Here is a 21,169-nt window from a genome sequence, read left to right as displayed (position 1 = left end):
AGAATGCGTGCTCTGTCCTGCGCATATCTCTACCATAAAATAATGTGTCTAGGCTAATCTATATTTTCAATAAGCAAGCACTGCATGCCTATGGAAACAATAAGTCAATATATTAGAGATATCAAGAATAACGCAGGAATGGGCGTTACAGTTATTCAGTAACTGTAATGAATTACTAAAATTTGAATTGTACACGTTACACCCCCAGCACTGACAATAATGTAGACAGCAAATTAAGATATTTTTTCGTTTTGTGGAGCGGCACCGGTACCACTGTGTAGCCAAGCCTTATGCCATAGGCTACCCAAGTAGCCTAAATCGAGGTAATGTTTAATTATGCATGATTTATTTTGTTATTGAATTCGTAGGCTGGGATTTTTCTCGGCAACAATTATGTTTAAAGGTAGCCTCCTGCTTTTTCAGAAGGGGCGGCAGGCAGGCTACTGACAGAGCGATGTACAGTGGCAGAGCGACGCACAGTGGCTGAAAGTGGTACTAAAGTTTCACGCAGCTTCACGCCGCGTAATGCGCGACTGAAGTGGCCAATTCAAACTAATGCCCACTGTAGCGTAGCGAAATACAGTTTCTGTTGTGTTTTATTTGTCATTTTGTAAAATCCCATTGTTACGAGGCGGTCTTGGCCCAAGCTCTTCGTTGTCTAGGGTATGTTAACTACAACTAAAGCCTTCCGCAATTGCAACCCAAACTAAGCAAAACAAACACAAAAAGACCTAACTGCTCCCTACACACTAACCCTATGTGTGGTGTGCAGAGCTTGGTAGTAGGTCCTATCCATGTGTGCATGCGTGTGTGTGTGTCAGCTTGGCAGGAGCCTCAGAGAGCGGTCAACATACCTGTGGTGTACTGGCACTCCCTGCCCGGTACTCCTCTGTGTAGCTGGATCAACCCAAGTTTTTCTTTATCTTTAAAGTGGTGTAAAATCCAAAAGTAATCCAACGCAAAAGGTTGTCCTAATGCCACAGTTCATGTGGCTACAAACGGAAAGGGAGAACTTTGGCCGTGCTCCTCCAGCAGGCCTCAAAACCCAATTGTGTCTATGTCTCCTGATTGAGAGGACAGGTGTAATTTACCAATTAGCCATAGGTAGTGACATCACTGAAGCCCCGCCTGTAAGTCAGTGCTTGCCCTACCATATGACCCTAACCTGTCCTAACATCCCATTGATTTCTGTTGGAAGACTCATTGCTCCTTGATATCACTGCGGAAAGGGGGTCTGTTTACGTTTGTAGTCTTTCCCCCGCGAGACCTTCTTTTACTGTCTATGTTTCAGACTCAAATATTGAGCGGAAGTTTATACAGGGTTGTGAGGTGTCTGAAAAAATAATTCCACAATAGCAAATAACATGGATTGAAATCATACATTGCACTGATATATTTGTGCTGTTCTGTTGTTAATTTAGGAGTAGGGAGACCTCTAGTGGTCAAATGCACTTGCAGTAACGTTATTTTGTGCCTGCGGTGTTTCCGTAGTTAGTTCAGAACGACATTGATGAGTTACTCAGACACGTTTTTTACTACTCAGTTTTACATGGCCAGAAAACATTTGCCTGTAAGTATTTTCTCAGTTTTATGATTCCTAGTTGCAATGAAAAAGTTCCTCTTGTGTGGAACTTTGTCTATGGACTTTAGTTCGTTTTGAATGATTACTTTTGTCTAACATGCTAATTGTTTACAACCCAATGGAATTCACCATACATATTAGCCTTAAGCTAACCCATCCATTTGTATTAAAAGCGTGTAATGTTACGTGATTGTGTACATATTTGCTGTATTCTGAACATATAACTAAGCTATATTTTGTATGTATGCTTAGTTTTACAGTGTTTCCAAGTAAAACATTTAAAAGGAACATCAGCGTCATTCTTGGGGAAACTGTTGTCTGTCTGCCCAGCAAATGTAACCGTCTAACCACCTCACACACGAGCGGGGGCAGAACAGTAAAAAGGCAACTCTTCCAACGGCCAATAATCGTTCTGTAAGTAGAAAACAAAACAATCTTCACCACACAAAGAAACGAAGAAATGGATTTTGAAGAATTAGAGACACGGTCACAAATATCCAACTGTTCAAGAACAAGCAAACGCTCTGTAGCTAATTCCCTCGCTTTAAAAGCACGGGCTAAAGCAGAAGCTGCGCGCGCTGAGCTGGCGTTTGCTAAGCGAGAGGCTGAGCTATTAAAACAACAAGCTATACTACACGCCAGTTTGCATGAACTGAAACTAGAAAAGGCTGCGGCAGCCGCAATTGCAGAAGCTGAAATGCTAGAAGCAGCTGCCGAAGATGATTATGAACTGTTAAGCCCACTTCAGCCAATTAAAGCCAACATGCTTTCTCAGACCCCATCTGAACTTAATGGTGAAAGTGCTACTGCCCAGACCCCTGTTCAACATCCAGGCCATCAGTCCTATCAGAGTGGAAGAACAATCAATACATTAGTCACAGTCTCACCTCCCGATGCAAAGCCACCTACAACTCCACACACACCAGTGTGCCAATCTAACATGGACAGCGGTGAAGTGAAGAGCTGTGAGAACCAAGGGGATACAACATCGAGTGAAATCAGTGACTATGAGTTCCTCGAATTGGCTCGACAACGCTCGTCCAGAGGAGAAGCTACCTGGAATTCGAATCCGGTCACTAGCACTGTAAATGCACAAAGACAACCACACAGCTATAGAGAACTTCCCCACAACATTAAACCCATCAGCGATGATTACAAGCCTCCCTTGCCATATCAAGCGCATCCACTCCCTATGTATGACACGAGCCAATACAGTACTGCAGCTACAACAGATTTAGGCAAGTACCTGATGCGACGTGAGCTGGTGAGTTCAGGCCTGCTAAAGTTTGATGATAAGCCAGAGAATTACTGGGCCTGGAAAGCATCTTTCCTCAGTTCTACTGATGACTTAAAACTCTCTGCTAGAGAGGAGCTTGATCTGCTATGTAAATGGCTAGGTCCATCATCGTCTGAGCAAGCTAAAAGAATTAGAGCAGTACATATTCATAATGCACCAACAGGCCTCGAGATGTTGTGGCAAAGATTGGAAGATGTTTATGGCTCACCTGAGGTCATCGAAAACGCCCTCCTCAAAAAAGTTGAAGATTTCCCCAAAATCTCAGCCAAAGACAACCACAAACTAAGAGAGCTTGGAGACACTCTCATGGAACTAGAAGCAGCTAGGGCCGACGGGTACTTACCTGGCCTGTCGTATCTCAACACCTCCCGTGGAGTCAGCCCGATTGTCCAGAAACTACCGCACAACCTACAAGAAAAGTGGATTACTGTAGGATCACGTTACAAAGAACAACACAAGGTGCCCTACCCTCCATTTGTAGTCTTCGTGAACTTCGTCATTGAACAAGCAAAAACGCGCAATGACCCCAGCTTTGCCAGCATAACGGGAGCATGGTGTGCCATCAAGACAGAAAAAAGTGTTTTCCAGGCATCCAGTCATCACGCGAGAACATCAGTTGCTGTAAGAAAGACTGAAGTCTCAACAAGTAGTGGTGACAGCACAACAACAATTAGCAGAGATGATGATCCTGACAAACAGTGCCCGCTACATAACAAGCCTCATCCACTGAGAAAGTGCCGCAGCTTCAGAAATAAAACATTGGATGAAAGAAAAGCTTATCTGAAAGAAAAGCACATCTGTTTCAGGTGCTGTGCGTCATCTAACCATCTTGCCAAAGACTGTGACAAGCCTGTGGAGTGCAAAGAGTGCAACAGCAACAGACACCCGTCAGCGCTACATCCTGGGCCCGCCCCATGGAAAACTGATGCCCATGTGAGTACTACAGATCATGGCGGGGAGCGGCAGCAGCTGGAGGTTGTTCCATCGGTGACGTCCAAATGCACTGAAATCTGTGGGAGTGTGAACACTTCAAAATCATGTTCCAAGATCTGTCTCGTCCTGGTGTATCCTGCAGGGCAAAGAGACCAAGCTATGAAGACCTATGCTGTTCTTGACGAGCAAAGCAACAAGTCACTTGGCAGAACAGAATTCTTTGAACATTTTGGGGTCAAAGGAGCAGGAGCGAGATACACTCTGAAGACATGCTCAGGGGTGGTTGAGACTGCCGGGCGACGCGCCAGTAACTTCATTGTGGAATCATTAGACGGTAATGCCCACATTCCCTTGCCTACTCTGATTGAGTGTGACATGCTACCAGAAGACAGGTCTGAAATACCATCACCAGAGGTAGCCAGACATCATCCTCATCTCAAGCACCTTACAGACAAAATCCCAGCCCTGGACCCAGATGCGTCAATCTTACTTCTCCTTGGACGGGACTTAATCCAGGTGCATAAAGTACGAGAACAATGTAATGGGCTTCCCAATGCACCGTTTGCCCAGCGACTCGATCTTGGATGGGTGATAATAGGAGATGTGTGTCTGGGAAGAACACACAAAGCCGCCAGTGTCAGCGTCTTCAGGACCAGTGTGCTAACGAGCGGGCGCCATTCCATCCTGAGCCCATGCACCAGCAGGTTAGTAGTAAAAGAGAAGATTGATAAACCTGTGCCACCCCACATGTCCCCAGGTGTTTCTTATGTAGCCAGTGTCAGCTATGAGGTAGACCGCTTGGGCAGAAATGTGTTTCAAAGAACGCAGCATGACGACAAGCTTGGCATGTCCATCGAAGATGAGCTGTTCCTTGACCTCATGGACAAAGAGGTCTACATGGACGAAGCAAATTGCTGGGTAGCACCTCTCCCTTTCAGGTCAAACAGGCCGCGTCTACCCAACAACAGACGACATGCTGTCAACCGTCTCACGTCCCTACTCCGCATGCTAGAAAAGAAACAAGGCATGAAAGAACACTTCTTCAGTTTCATGCAAGCAATGTTCAATTCCGATCAAGCAGAACCCGCCCCAGCGCTGACTGCAGAACAGGAACGTTGGTACCTACCAATATTCGGTGTCTATCACCCACAGAAAAAAGACCAAATACGTGTGGTGTTCGATTCCAGCGCCAAGCACGAGGGCCTCTCTCTCAATGATGTCCTTCTTAAAGGGCCTGACATGAACAACACACTGCTGGGAGTCCTCATGCGTTTCCGCAAAGAGCCTGTAGCGGTTTCGGCTGATGTCCAACAGATGTTCTACTGCTTCATCGTCCGTGAAGACCATCGCGATTTCCTGAGGTTTCTGTGGTTTGAAGACAACAACCCAAGCAAGCAGATCACTGAATACCGCATGAAAGTGCATGTTTTTGGGAACTCTCCTTCCCCTGCGGTAGCCATTTACGGCCTGAGAAGAGCGGCCCTGCATGGAGAAAAAGAACATGGTGCTGAACCTAAGCAATTCGTCATGAGAAACTTCTATGTTGATGATGGGCTCACCTCATTCCCTACTGACGACGAAGCCATCTCCATCCTGAAAAGAATAAAAGAAATGTTAGCTGAGTCAAGCATCAAATTACACAAAATAGCCTCTAATAGCCGTGCAGTGATGGATGCCTTTCCTCCTGAAGAGAGAGCCAAAAACCTGGTGGATTTGGAGCTAACTGTAGATCCCTTACCACAGCACCGCAGTCTAGGACTTACCTGGAATTTACAGTCTGACACATTCACCTTCAGTGTGTCCAGAGAGAAGAAGCCATTCACTAGGAGGGGAATCTTGTCCACAGTTAATGGCCTTTATGATCCCCTAGGATATGTGGCACCTGTAACAATCCAAGGAAAGGCCTTAGTCAGAGAGCTGTCCGCTGAACAAACTGAATGGGATGCACCTTTACCAGCACTGAAAGAGGAACGGTGGAGACTATGGACAGACTCACTCTCTGAACTTGAGCAGCTTCAGATAGAAAGACCCTATGTGCCTGTCTCTCTGCGCTCCACAAAATGTAGAGAAGTCTGTGTCTTCTCTGACGCCTCCACCATGGCAATATCAGCAGTGGCCTACCTCAAAGCAACAGACCAAGGAGGTCACACTCACATTGGATTCCTCATGGGCAAGTCAAAGCTGGCTCCACATCCCCCACACACTGTTCCACGGCTAGAGCTTTGTGCTGCTGTCATGGCTGTTGAATTGGCAGACTTAATTACAGATGAATTGGACACAGACATCCACAAAGTTACATTCTACACAGACAGCCGGATCGTATTGGGCTATATCAACAACACAAGCAGAAGGTTTATGTATATGTGGCCAACAGAGTCGCTCGCATCAGGAAGTCCACAAACCCGGAACAGTGGCGCTTTGTCAGTACAGAACACAACCCTGCAGATCATGGGACCCGCTCAGTGCCAGCAGCCATGTTGAAAGATACCATCTGGCTTAAGGGCCCAGCTTTCTTGTCCAGAGACACCTGCTCACAGCCAGAGACATTTGAACTCATAGACCCTGACGCAGACATTGACATACGCCCACAGGTCAAAGCTTTCATAACCAAAACCTCCGACGGTGAGCTGGGGTCTCATCGTTTCGAACGATTCTCCAGTTGGAAGGCACTCAGTCGAGCCATGGCCAAGCTCATACATAAGGTCAGGTCTTGCACAAAAAGCCAGCCCAGCAAGATAGAGGAGTTGACACAAGCAAAACTAGTGCTCATCAGAAATGCTCAACACAATGTGTTTGCTAAGGAGATGGAAAGCCTTTCCAAAGGAGGTACCGTCTCTAAGTCCAGTCCTCTGAGGAAACTGAGTCCCATTGTGGATACGGATGGCCTACTAAGAGTTGGAGGGCGCATCACCTTGGCGGGCGTACCCTGGGAGGAGAAACATCCAATCATAGTCCCCAAGAAGCATCACATAGCTACCTTATTGGTGAGGCACTATCATGAACAGGTCGCACATCAGGGCAGGCATCTTACAGAAGGCGCTGTGCGCTCTGCTGGACTGTGGCTGATTGGAGGCAAGAGGTTAGTGTCAAGCATCTTACGTAAATGTGTAACCTGTAACAAGCTGAGAGGAAGAATGGAAGAACAAAAAATGTCAAACTTACCTGCTGAACGACTCAACCCAGGTCCTCCGTTCACAAATGTAGGTGTTGATGTGTTTGGTCCATGGACCATAAGCTCAAGACGAACCCGAGGTGGCATTGCAGAGAATAAACGCTGGGCAGTCATGTTCACTTGCCTGGTTACAAGAGCTGTGCATATCGAAGTGATCGAGTCTCTGTCATCCTCAAGCTTTATAAATGCATTGAGAAGATTCACAGCTGTTCGTGGCCCTGTGCGCCTCTTCCGTTCTGACCAAGGGACAAACTTTGTCGGGGCATGCAAGGAACTTCAAATAAAATCTGAAGACCATGAACTGACCGCTTACCTGCAAGACCAAGGCAGCACTTGGATGTTCAACCCTCCCCACTCCTCACACATGGGTGGAGTGTGGGAGCGGATGATAGGCGTCGCACGCAGGATATTGGATGCACTGCTGATACAGACAAACACCCCCCATCTGTCTCATGAGGTTCTGGTCACACTCATGTCCGAAGTCATGGCCATAATGAACACCAGACCCCTGGTTCCTGTGTCATCCGATCCAGACATGCCCACTGTCCTGACGCCAGCTATGCTTCTAACACAGAAAGTTGAGCCAGTGTCATCACCTCCAGGAGAGTACGACCTCAAAGACCTGTACAACAAGCAGTGGAAACAAGTCCAGTCTCTAGCTGACACATTCTGGAAACGTTGGCGTCAAGAATATCTGGTGTCACTCCAACCAAGGCGAAAATGGCACGAAGAAAAGCCAAACCTGAGAGAAGGAGATGTTGTGCTTCTCAAAGATGCACAAGTCAAGCGAAATGAATGGCCTGTTGGAGTAGTGGTTAACGCCATTCCCAGCAAAGACTCTAAAGTTCGCAAAGTGGAAGTGAAGGTGGTCAAACAGGGTATCCAGAAGGTGTATTCTAGGCCAGTCTCAGAAGTTGTTCTACTTGTGAAAGGGGAATAGTGTTATAATGTAGTATAACAGGCGGGGAGTGTGCTGTTCTGTTGTTAATTTAGGAGTAGGGAGACCTCTAGTGGTCAAATGCACTTGCAGTAACGTTATTTTGTGCCTGTGGGGTTTCCGTAGTTAGTTCAGAACGACATTGATGAGTTACTCAGACACGTTTTTTACTACTCAGTTTTACATGGCCAGAAAACATTTGCCTGTAAGTATTTTCTCAGTTTTATGATTCCTAGTTGCAATGAAAAAGTTCCTCTTGTGTGGAACTTTGTCTATGGACTTTAGTTCGTTTTGAATGATTACTTTTGTCTAACATGCTAATTGTTTACAACCCAATGGAATTCACCATACATATTAGCCTTAAGCTAACCCATCCATTTGTATTAAAAGCGTGTAATGTTACGTGATTGTGTACATATTTGCTGTATTCTGAACATATAACTAAGCTATATTTTGTATGTATGCTTAGTTTTACAGTGTTTCCAAGTAAAACATTTAAAAGGAACATCAGCGTCATTCTTGGGGAAACTGTTGTCTGTCTGCCCAGCAAATGTAACCGTCTAACCACCTCACACACGAGCGGGGGCAGAACAATATTTCTTTTAATAATCAACGAACACCACCACTAACCACTCGGTGAGTTGCAGTTTTGAAAATGAATGTTAAGGGTTGTTTTGAGGACATGTTTGTGCATGCCCATAGCCAGCCAGTCAAAGGCAATTCAAAACGAATCAGAAAGTTGAGACAGGGCCCATTGTCAAAATTTCGGTGTCCACCACTCTAGTTCATCCAAAACAAACCAGAAAAGGGACTCAAAGGGCTAAATACTGGAATTATCCTTTAATATTCAAAGTTTGTGTCTTCCATTAGTTGTCTTTAGAATTTAAACTCGAATATAAGACTTTGATCGATCTTCTCTCTGAAATAAGAGAGGAAAAAATACCTGTTCAGAATGGCATCAGCCTTTCCCATATCTCATCAATTCTCATATTTGCCTCAAAGAGAATAATTTCTGCATTCTTCTTGTTGTCTTAGTTGTTGACTAAGCTGTAGCCATCAGATTCCATCAGGTTCCTTTTTAATCACATTTCCACTCATTGCACTAGAGGAATGGATAGTGCTTCTATCCACCGCTTAACGATTTAGCCCTTTTTTGTGGATAATCCTAGCCTGGGAATGCCCATACAAAACTTTGTCAAATTTGGGATTTGCGCTGCAGGTCCGTCTGGCCAAGAGGTCATTGAAGCCCATTTCCAATAGATCTCTCCAGAATAAGTCCCGCCTCCTAACTTCCGTATCCATCCAACCTTCGGTCGTCAAATGTCTATGGGAAATAACATGGCGTTTTGAAAGATCGTACCTGTCAAACTCTGTAGGTGACAAAGTAGAAAAAGCTGGTGGGCAGATTGGCCTACACACTTCTGCCATCTAGTTTCCACTGGATTTTTTGATTGTCGGTGCCATTTAAGTAGTATAGTCTATAGTATACTACTTAAACGGCACCGAGTCAGGCGGACGTTAATTAATAAAAGATTTGGCTAAAGTCGACCAATAGTAGTGTTGAGCAATACCTTTAAATTGAATGCAATATTACAGCAGCATTTACAATATTGTTGCACATCTTATCTGAATACGTTTTCAAAGAATACTATGTATTATTTCTTCCGCTCCTTGACAAAAACATGGTTGTAGCTTTTCAGACCTGTTTTAAACATTACATCCGACCAGGCTGTTATTTTGTTAATCCATAGCAATACAATTGAATATTACATATTCAATTATATGAGTCGCGCTGAATCGTGTTTAATCTCCAATGGAATCCCAAAGGAATATAGCCTACTCTGTGATGATGCCAAAAAAATACTTTAGGAGAGAATATCTGTTAACTATGATAGGCTTCCTATTGTAATTTTCTATCATCTTCTGCCTTTAGTATTAATTGGAAAGACATGCAAAAGGAGATGAATGAACTGAATGAATTAACTGACACCTCAAGTTTTACATAGGATAGGTTTTACATAGGATACATAGGAAGATTATCCTACAGAGGAAGGTTTGTCTGCCTTGATTAAGGGACCGTTCGTTATTTATAAACGGGATCACCGGAGGGATTTTGAGTGCTTCGATCAAGAGTTGCATGACCCTCCCCTGCCTGCGCTATAATTTTCAACGACCCTCCAGCAGCATTTTCAAAACTGACATGACTCTCCCCGGCCAATTGTCGAGGTCTTCCGCCCACGCTCTTTACGCGCTATGAAAACACATCTACATATGCTACCGCCCTTGAATGCGAACTCAGAGTGATGTTAACCTAGGCCTATTTAAGTTAACAACGTGGTTGTCGTGAGAGCACGATTCATTAGCGCTTACAGTGTTCGGCCGTAGGCTATGCCTACATGCGCACCTGCCAGGCTACTCAGCTAGACAAAGAATTCCCCCTGTATATTCACTCCAAGTTGGCCTACCATAACTTACCAACTACAGTGTATACCATAAACTGGCTATTTATATGACCAAATGTATTTGTTCAACTTTATGAAGCAGAATTACGCACTGCTATTTGGAACGTAACACATTTTTGTTGGCAGGAGAGAGAATGACAGCGATTAACAAATTGCACTTGTTGCTGGTTACCAATAAATACTATATATTTTTTTTTGCAAACAACAAAAACAGAAAGGATGGAGACAGCAAAGCTAGAGATGGGCAGGAATGAGGTCAATTGGTAGAAATGCTTGTCAAAACGTTAGGAGCTGGATGTGTGGATGAATGAAGCACAAGTGTGCTTTATGTTAAGCATGCACACTGTTTAAAGTTAGGCTACACGGTACACTACAAGTAAACCAAAGTTAAATGTAACTTTTTTAGGGCTGGATAAAGTTGACCAAATGGATATAGGCTGTTAGGCGTGAATAAAGTAGGCTACTTTGTTGCTCCAACCCTTCCAAAGTTAATGGAGACGAATGTTGACATTTTCCGTATTTTGCGTGAGAAACCCGGGAAATCTCCCTTATTTTCATTGTTCAATGTTGACAGAGCTATGGAACGAAAGAGAACGTTATATGGCGACAGAAATCAACAATCAAACAAGCCACTTTGACTTTTTGCTGTTTTCATTAATACAAAAGATGGGTGACCCTGCCTCCTAGACAAAAAAAAGTTAGGTGACCCTCCCCTCAACAAAGAATAAAAAGACATGACCCTCCCCTATTTTCCTCCGGTGGCCCCGTTTATAAATAACGAACGGTCCCTAATATATGTTGGTCATGCATTGAAATACAATATTAGGCCTAGGCCTATGTAACCAAGGTCGTAATTTGTCCACCGCTCACGGCCCTCGAACCCGCACACCTTCACACACTCCGGCATGGGAGTCGAACGCTCTAACCACTGAGCTAAAAGCCCAGGCTTCCAACTCAGCAGTTAGAAGCGTTCTTAAGGTTAGGGGTGTGAGGATTTACACAGGCAACGCTAGCTCAGTTCGCCTCCGTTACACCTACTATCTGTGGATAGGTCATGGTTGGAAACAATGTAGCCAACTGACGTTGTCTATACGAGCCTATGCGTTTTGTAACCTATATTTTAGAATAAGTGACGATACTTTCGAGCGTTCCTTTCCTCCTGCATGTTCTCATGTACCTAGGCTACTTTTTTCCAAATGAAGCACTTAGGCCTACTGTTTCAATGGAAGAGAGTGGACTATGATTAAATAGTTCTAGAAAAGCATTTCCTGAAGGAAATACAGTGCATGAAAATGCAAAACAATATGATGTAAAATATCATACAGAGTAAAAACAAATAATGCAGATATAGTTACAATAGTGTTGCTAGGGTACATATGTTGGTTATTATGCCAAATTAAGTGGTTGCTATGCTGGTTGTTTCGGTAATCCTTTTGGTTGCTATGGTGGTTGCTAGGTTGAAGTTGTGGTGGTTGCTAGGCTGTTGCTAGGGTATTTGACATGGTTGCTAGGCTGTTGCTAGGGTACTTGAGGTGGTTGCTAGGCTGTTGCTAGGTTACTTGTGGTGGTTGCTATGCTGGTTGCTAGGTTAAAGTCATTGGTTGCTATATTGGTTGCTTGGTTGTAACTGTGGAAGTGGTTGCTAGAATGTTGCTAGGGTATTTGACATGGTTGCTATGCTGTTGCTAGGGTACTTGAGGTGGTTTCTAGGCTATTGCTACTGTAGGTTAGTTGTGGTGGTTGCTATGCTGGTTGCTAGGTTGTAACTGTGGAAGTGGTTGCTAGGCTGTTACTAGGGTATTTGACGTGGTTGCTATATTGGTTGCTAGGTAGATGAGGTTTAATAGTTGGAATGACTAAACAGTTAAATAGGTGGATAGTTTAAATCAGTGTTTTTCAACCACTGTGCCGGGGCACACTAGTGTGCCGTGAGAGATCATCAGGTGCGCCGCAGAAAATTACCCAAATGTCACTCACTGGTCCAGAAAAGCAACTGTTGCATCAAAGAATTTATAACCACATGCCCTCATTGATTGTATGATTGCACTATTTGTGGTATGCAGGCATTGTAGAACTGGGCCCCCATATCCAGTATTCACAGAATCATCACATATCCAGTTCATAACAACAATTAAATTATAGATATAGTCACCTACAAATGAAACAGAGGGCGCTTGTTTTATTGAGCAGGTCTTGCATAGAAGCCTCAATAAAGCCATATCTGTGTATTATTTTAAATTTTAGGCTATGGTATGTTTATTTTTTCTTCACACAGGATGTTAGTGTGCCGTGGGACATTTAAAGTGTCAAAAGTGAATAGGTTGAAAAACACTGGTTTAAATGGTTAATTATTTGCGAGGTAGGTGAGGTTTAATGTAGTTGGAATGCCTGAACAGTTAAATAGGTGGATAGTTTAAATGGTTAAATTATTTGAAAGGTAGATGAGGTTTAATATAGTTGGAATGACTGAACAGTTAAATAGGTGGATAGTTTAAAAGGTTAAATTATTTGCTAGGTAGATTAGGTTTAATATAGTTGGAATGACTGAACTAGGTAGATGAGGTTTAATATAGTTGGAATGACTGAACAGTTAAATAGGTGGATAGTTTAAAAGGTTAAATTATTTGCTAGGTAGATGAGGTTTAATATAGTTGGAATGACTGAACTAGGTAGATGAGGTTTAATATAGTTGGAATGACTGAACAGTTAAATAGGTAGATAGTTTAAATGGTTAAATGATTTGCTAGGTAAATGAGGTTTAATATAGTTGGCATTGCATTCTCCACATTTGCTAAATTTTCATGTATCATATCAGCATTTTTGTTCAGTGAATCTTTTGTAAATTGCTTTACAATTACCGTCGGGCCTATAGCCTGGCTTGCTTTAGTCTCGTCTAAAACTGCATCTTTTTCTCTCTCGTGAGTATTTAATCTGCTACCAGCTTGTGACTCCACATCGCCCAAAATGCTTGATTGCATTGTATTCTCCACATTTTAGATACATTTTGGTGTACCACATGGCATTTTCTTTCAGTGAATACGGTATTTCAAACAACACTCGTACCCATGCAGAAAAATGATAATGACCATGAAAATGATGGCCCTCACGAGGTCTCATTCCTACAAATGTGGCCCGCTAGCTAATATTTGAGTTTGACACCCCTGTTTTAGAGCATTCAGGGCCATGTACTAACGCTTTTGCGCCCACTTCAGGCGTAGGCCTATTTGTTTCGCAATGTGCGTGTAAAATCATTGCGAGGTATGTACAAACAGGCCGCAATGATGTAAAAGAGCAAACTGCCTGTCGCCATAGACAGTAAAAGAAATGGACGAACAGACTCCATCGTTCTCAATGGGAGGGCACTGAGTCAAATTGAACGATTTTTCAGTTGGTCCCCCCAGTACTGCGCAGACTCGCACTTAACTTCGTGACGTTAGCCATCGAACTGAATCTTGTAACTCATGTGAAAGATCTTCTTCACAGAAATTCTTCTCACACTTCCTTCGCCTTCAAAGTCATCAAAGTTAAACATTTATTTATGTATTATTATTAATATCATCCTCACAAGTGATAACAAGTCGTGTTAATGTCGAAACTACCACACATCTTCAAAAACAGTCATGGTAAAACAAAACAAAAAAGTTATAGCCTTGAAGCTAATCTTCTTTCCACTTTTCTGACCTACAGTACGGTCAATCCATCGAAAACCTCTGAAATGATTATCATTAGACTACCTAACGGTAAAACTACTGTTTTTCATTAGGTTTACTTGCCTCTATGCTTTACCTTAACATACAATGCTATTGTAGGCTACATAGCTTTGTTCACGAGTTTCCGTGCTGGCTGGACTACGCTTCTTATCCAAACAATACGGTTATCTCCCTTCGGTGTGTTAGCTTCCCTTCAACCGGACATGCTAAACATTCTTCTTACGGGAACCTAACGTTACGTACGAGGTAGTCGAGTCTTGTTTTGCCTTTTATTGTTTATGTAGATAACACAGAAGCTACAATATCGGCACAGGATATATGTTATATGAAGTTATGGGAGTTCAAAAAAATCCTAAATAAATGGGCGTTCTATGGGGTTAGCAGAGAGTTGATAACCACCGCTACATCAATGCTTCTACTTCCGGGAATTCGCCTGCCCCCTTGCCTGTCACGGGAGCTGAAAGTGGCAGATTGCGATTGTCATGTCATGCATATGCATTCATGGGAGGATCCAGGGGAAAGTGGGAGTTTAGCGTAAAAAGATGGGAGGGGAAGAGTAAAGAGCGCCTAGTTATGTATTCCGTGGTATGTACAAAGACTGCTCCTGAAAGCGCACATCTATTCTGCGCCTAAATACTTCCGCCTTGTAAAAGCAGGTGTTAATCCAAATTGCAGTTCAATGCGTCAATAACAGAACCTTTCAAAGACAACAGAATCGCTATTTAGAGCACCAGTTTTTGTGGTAAAAGTATTTGTACTACTAAAAGCAACCTCAACTTTCGTTGGCCTTTCGAATGTCTTACTTTCACTTTCACGTTATTCACTTAAACTTTCCTACTTGCTAGATTTGACCAATCTTCCATAGCCTACGTGCACAAGTAGTTTGAGTAGAACTACTGATCTTCATTATCTCCCTGTTTGTTTACATCTTATCATGTATGGTATTATTTCATGATCGCTAAACGTTTGATTCTTTTTAATGTTCATCAGTACATCAGTTAACTTCATTCAACTGCGCTTGTATGTAGGTGCTGCCATTCAGTTGTGGACATTCGTAAATTGCGTTTATGGGCGGAGAAAGGCAGAGAAAGGCGCAGTTTACACTAAGGATTGAACGATTGATAAATACGACAGAAACTTGGGTCTGACAGCGTTCGCAATCTGCGGTGTGTCCATGACGCTGATAACGCTACGTTCGCAAATGTAGGTACATTTGGCTCTCAGTATTATTAGATTCAGTGACCTCTGACCCTCTTTCACAGCTTTGCTCCTTTTAATCCCATAATGCTCTCTGTCAGCTGGGACAGCAACATCTTCCATTTCTGAGGACACCCTTTATTTCAAGACCTAAGAAGAGAAGTTTCCTTTCTTGTTCCGACATCCTGAATCTAACTCTGAGGGCCAATTCTCAACTATCTTGTCATGAGGCTTGGCCACCACCACTCTGTCATAATATATGTAAATAAATGCTGCTAATAGTGACCACTCAGTCGTAAGTCAATAGACCATCTGAGTTGCCAGATCTTCAGGGCAAGACATTAGAGGATTTGTTTGGATAATCTGGATATATTACTTATCCATTAGCCATCCACATTAGCATTTCTTACTTAGCATGTGCTCTCAATACAGTATATAGATGAAATGAGCTCCACTCAGCACTTGCCGTAAAAAAGCCGTCTTATATGTCAGTACAATGGGAATTATATAGAAAACAAAGGAAAAAGGAGTCTTAAGTTACTGTTCAGAAAGGAGTCTTAAGTTACTGTCAGCATGTTCACTGAGTCTGCCTGTCTAATGATTTTTAGTAAAACATAATGGATAAAGACCTTTCTCAAGTAGTGGCCTGGTAAGGTGTACAGATCACAATGGTCCATATAGATGTACAGATCACAGTGGACAGAACAATTTTGGCACTGAGGAAAACTAATCACAACTCAATATTCAATATTTACACAAAGTTTATAGTGAAGAACGTTTGGCAAGGCAGCCTCTGGCCAGGGCCCTAAAGACAGCACAAGAAGCAGAATTTCATTGTTTTCAGAGGGATTTTGAAATGATCGCTTATAAATATGCCTTAGTTTTCTACTGAGAAGGAAGATGGGGGCTAGAAGAGAGGACAAAGCGATGCAATAAACTGGGCCTAAATGATGAATTGAAGCAGTTCTGTTTAAAATTCCTTTAACCTTGTTAGTCTACTGACAGGAGCACACCAGTTTTTTGAGAGGAACATTAGCTTATTTTCTGTCTACCCCATAGTTAGATAAGATGATACATACCCTTCTCGGTGTGCACAGTGACCCAGTCTGACACTGTTAGCTAGCATAATTCACTGGAAATGGTTTGCCAGTAAGCCTTTAGCTCCCTTTTAGCAATAGGCTTGTTGGTATAACTCACTTCCACCACTGTGAAAGTAAAAAATAGTGGTGGTGTCGTGGCAGATTCGGGCCAGAAATTAAGTCCAAATATCTTGCCTACAACGTAACAAAAATACATCATTATAAGTGCTGAAGTCAAAAACTTATCCCAAAAAGAAGGCGCAAAAGTCCGGCAGAGTTCCGTGCAAAAATTCCTTTAATGACTACATAGCGCAAAAGCCTGAATGGATCGCACGATCGCACTCCCGAACAATTGTTGAACACCAACATTTATACCCCTCCTTAGATGCTGACACAACATTTGGCAACTTCGAACCCACAGGTGGCGTTATGAAAGGATCGTTGTTCGGTTTTATCTTCGCAAGTCAGCACTATTGCTGCCAAGGGTACGAACTTTTCACCGTATAGCTCAAGTTCAGAGGTTTACACAAAGTTCAGGGGTTTATACAGTGATCACAGGTCACACATTGTTCATGGGTTACATATTGTTCATGGGTTACATATCGTTCACTCGTTTGCTCTCATACTAGCTGTTTTTGAGTAGAGCCCGCCTCCGATGACGTCTTTATCTCTGCAGCTGCAAGGCCAAGCATGCTTTTTTTACAGTGAGACACAAAGCGACAAAGAGAGACATAGGGATACAGAGCGGGGAATTCTGGTAGAATAGCTTCAGTATGTTAATAGTATTAGTTAAACTTGTTAATTAAAATGTTATAAAAGTATGTTGGTTAGGAATAACTTTAGTGTATTACTTGATTATGATTAAGGTTATATGAATACATGCTTTACAGTTTCAAACTCGTTCTCTCATCATGATGTCTACAAACCATAGTGATAATTTTATACAACAGTGGCAAAAGAATTTGGGAATTTCATCATCTATAACATATATTATCATTAGAGAATGATATTCAGAGAATTCAGAGACACGAGTGGGACAGGGCTGAGAAACAATATTGGGTGGTAATGGTCTTTGGGACCTCAGGTGGCATTGCATTGAAAACAGACCCAATTCTGTGATGAAAGTTATTGAGCTCAGGAAAACTTGCAGTTACCATTATCTATGAAAAGTTTGACACTCCATACACAAATTGGTGTTGTCAATGACTGGTCTGTCATCTCACTATAGCTTCTAAGGAAAGCGTGACTCACAGTTATTCTGCACTGTTGTATACTGTACCTGCAGACATTTCAAAGATCAAAGTAAAGTAATTTTGTTTCCCATGCCCATGAAATTAGGATTGAATTATAGTGTTTACAGAAAAGACATTCCAAAATTGTGTTCCCACTTATCATAACAAGGTGTCATGGCCTGCATTACATTGCAGTCGCAGAAAGTACCAGTCTCAACCATAGTTATCTAAACTTTTGTGCTGTTTACACCTGAACCAGCTAAGAGGATTTTAAGAGGAGAGAAATTAAAATATGGGGTGCTAAGTGTTATTTTATAATAATATACATGCTTGTGGTCCCAGCATATCCGAAACTATTATATATTTAGTGTTTAAGTAGTAGTATTTAAAGGAATACGGCAACATTTTGGGAAATTAGCTTATTCAGCATCTCCCCCAGTTAGATAAGATGATACATACCCTTTTCGTCTGTGCGTGTAATAACTCCCACTTCTCACTTCTGGGAGACCTCAATGAACAATGCTAAACTAGGCTAATGGTGGGTGCGTCAGACTGAGTTACTGCATGCACGGAGACGAGAAGGGTATGCATAATCTTATTTAACTCAAATAAATGGTGAATAAGCTATTTTCCCAAAATGTTGGGGTGTTCCTTTAATACAATGTTGGTTCAGGGAAAACTATCTCCCTTTCAGGTTTCTTATAATAGGAATAATCTCCATAATTGCCAATAAAGCGTGTTCTAATCATCATATATTTCTGCATCAGGAAACATTTGTCTCGTGTTCTAGTAGGACAAGGTAACTATAGAGGAAAGGCACACTGCCATTGTGTTCTAGTAGGACAAGGTAACCATAGGGGAAAGGCACACTGCCATTGTGTTCTAGTAGGACAAGGTAACCATAGGGGAAAGGAACACTGCCATTGTGTGTTTTCCTTCTGTTCCCACATGAGGGCAGCATATTATTAAAAATATGAGCAGACAGCAAGATGAAATGCAGTCCATCCCTTTTACTTTGCACACTGTGAAATGGTCTGCCACACTTGAACATGTTGGTAAGCATTTTCAGGCTGGCCATCTCCATGTCTCCCATGTGATCTGTGTCTTTGTTAGAGCAGTCACCTAATGCTCTCTCTATCCCTCTCATTCCATCCCATTGAACTCCTCTTCCCTCCCCTGTGCCCCCAAGGGCCTCACTCTTTAATTCTAATGACATATTTGACCAACATAGACACAAAGGTCTGTTCTCCCAACAACACCGACACACAAACATTTGTGTCCCCCCCCCCACACACACAGCGTATCCATGGGGGCCCTTGGGGCCACAAGAGGAGACAACACCACTGCAAGCTGTGCATACCCATAGACCCCAGCCCCCACCCCCCCACCCCCCACTCCAACACACACACACACACACACAAAGACACACACCTCTTTCACATGCTAAAGGATTATGGTTGAGTGCCAGTCTGAGCACAGGGTGCAAGCTGAGCAGACACCTTGAGTTGGCCTTTTTCAGTGTGAGATAGTATGGTGGGGAGCAGAAAAGACATTAAGATAAAAATCTCTGTATGTTAGTCACAGGTTCCTCCTGAGATTATATTAGGCTTTTACCTATTGCCATACTGGGACAAAGGAACAGCAGACATGTCTGATTTCTTAAAAGCTATCCCTATAGCTTATCCAAACTTAATTGAATCCCATATGCGCTCATCAACTCCAGTCATTTCACAATGTGGGCTGATTACTTTGCGGTTCGCCATGATAACACTACTATTAAGATTTTTTTCTGATTTTACTGCATCCATTCTAAGCTGTCATTTTAAAAAGCCTAATGAAATCCAGATTTTAGTTCATAGCAACAAATAGTTTGCACAGCATGAAACCATTGGAGCAAGTCGAAACAATTGTTTACCTTCTGGGCACAACGTTTTGAAAGAAAATAAAAACGCGATGCTTCAGATTCCATAGTGTTATAATATAAGCCTACGAAAATGTTATTCTCTTGAGGGGATGGTAGTACGTGGCTGCGTACAGCAATTAATATTAATCACGCGTCCACATAACGTTAATATATTGTTGCTATTTCTATTCGGCATAAGTTCGCTTTTACACCCTCGCTGCATCACCGGTCTTCGTTATCCTCTTGCGCCTCAACTCTTCCCGTCCCCACTAGACTCAGACCTCTTCCCCCTCCCACCTCTGTTATGATATGTTTATAGGCATCGAATTCGCCCGCTGCTCTGTTGGATTGCCTGAACGGGGGCATTAGCGTCTCTCCCTTGATTACCCGGAGCAAAGGGGGAGACTGGATTCAAAGACAGTTTGAAAGAGAGCGCACGCAATGGCATCTAAGGAGTTATCTGCCGCTGGATTCTTTACCGTCAGCAGAGAAATAACAGGTATGGGAATACTTTAATTACTTACAGCGCGGTAGGCTATTGACGCTACTGTGGACATCTGTTCAACTGGGCTACTGCAAAACTGGGCTACTGCAAAACTGGATTAGATTAACGTTACTTGACTCGGCATGTTGCACGCGTCGCAAAATCCTGTTTTCCTTATGATATTAGGATTGATTGAATTCTTTACATAAGTCTTACAGACTTTTCCCAAACGGATTGATGTTCATTAAATGATGATGGGTTAAGCGCGTCGCGGGTAGCCAAGTGAATTATCATTTCTCAAGGCCAAGTAATTCACGCATACCTGTTATTCAATCCGGTACACTGTTTCCATGTTGTTTGCACTTAAAAAAATGAATACATATTTATCTATCGTTCATTTCTGTGTGAATGTGGAAGCGTGCTTTGTGTATTTGTGAGTGTGTTTGTGCGTGTGCATGCATGCGTGTGACTGGTGTGTCCGCGTGCGTGAGTGTGTGGGCGCCAGTGTATTTTCTGGCTTTGATGTGTTTCATGTTGGTGTGGGAGTTTTTGCGCACAGTTCTGCGAGTAAACCGACACCGAGTATATGAACGACTGCTTTGCCGTCACTGAGACACACTTTCGTCCCTTGGGTGAAGGACACCAGTTAGTTGGTGGATTTCTTGACAGGCACGCGCGTGTGACACATACACACGCTCTGCCGTGTGACACATACGCTGATATGGCAGGAACGATTGTATACTCGGGGCGTAATAATGCGCAACTTAACCAACACAACTGTTAATGACAGCATGACACCTCTCATTGTTAATTACCAAGACGGGCTAGTTATCATAAATCTTTAACATAAATCCTTGCTATCTCCTCTATTTGGACGTTAACCTGAACTGTTTGTAAAAATCTATCTATCTATCTATCTATCTATCTATCTATCTATCGGTCCATCCATTCATCCATCCTGCCCACCCAGCTGGACATTTGTTCATTCCTTTAAGGCTGAGCATGTGCTTTGGTGTAGCTAGGCTGTCTTAGACCTGTCTCTCTGGGAAATCTCATGGGGTTTAAGTGATTGGGCTTTACACAGATTAAAGTTGATTACAGCCGCACAAACTCTCCGTTTGTCTTTCCCTGATCCCTCTCTCTCTCACTCTCTCTCTCCTCCCATCCCCCTGCTTTGCTCG

The 21,169-nt window shown here is 42.8% G+C and overlaps 2 protein-coding genes across 4 annotated transcripts in view; both read left to right on the top strand.

Moving 5' to 3' along the window:
* The first annotated feature begins 3,050 nt into the window (after window positions 1-3,050).
* LOC121705651 lies at window positions 3,051-8,012 on the top strand. Its single transcript, XM_042086817.1, has 4 exons — window positions 3,051-3,433; window positions 4,589-4,730; window positions 4,965-5,425; window positions 6,121-8,012. Exons 1-4 carry the CDS (start codon window positions 3,051-3,053, stop codon window positions 7,922-7,924), a joined length of 2,790 nt encoding a protein of 929 aa, XP_041942751.1. The 3' UTR covers window positions 7,925-8,012.
* An 11,824-nt stretch (window positions 8,013-19,836) lies between these two features.
* The window catches only part of carmil3 (capping protein regulator and myosin 1 linker 3), a 54,853-nt gene continuing 53,520 nt past the window's right edge, over window positions 19,837-21,169 (top strand). For all 3 annotated transcript variants that reach the window (XM_042093399.1, XM_042093409.1, XM_042093396.1), the window contains exon 1: window positions 19,837-20,003. In XM_042093399.1, the coding sequence (XP_041949333.1) occupies window positions 19,946-20,003 (58 nt within the window). In that variant the 5' untranslated portion in view covers window positions 19,837-19,945. The remainder of the gene's footprint in view (window positions 20,004-21,169) is intronic.

Source organism: Alosa sapidissima, chromosome 1 (genome assembly GCF_018492685.1).
Source record: "Alosa sapidissima isolate fAloSap1 chromosome 1, fAloSap1.pri, whole genome shotgun sequence".
In the NCBI taxonomy this organism is placed as follows: domain Eukaryota; kingdom Metazoa; phylum Chordata; class Actinopteri; order Clupeiformes; family Clupeidae; genus Alosa; species Alosa sapidissima.
The sequence above is the reverse complement of the archived record's forward strand: the minus strand, read 5'-3'. Positions and strand labels throughout refer to the sequence as shown.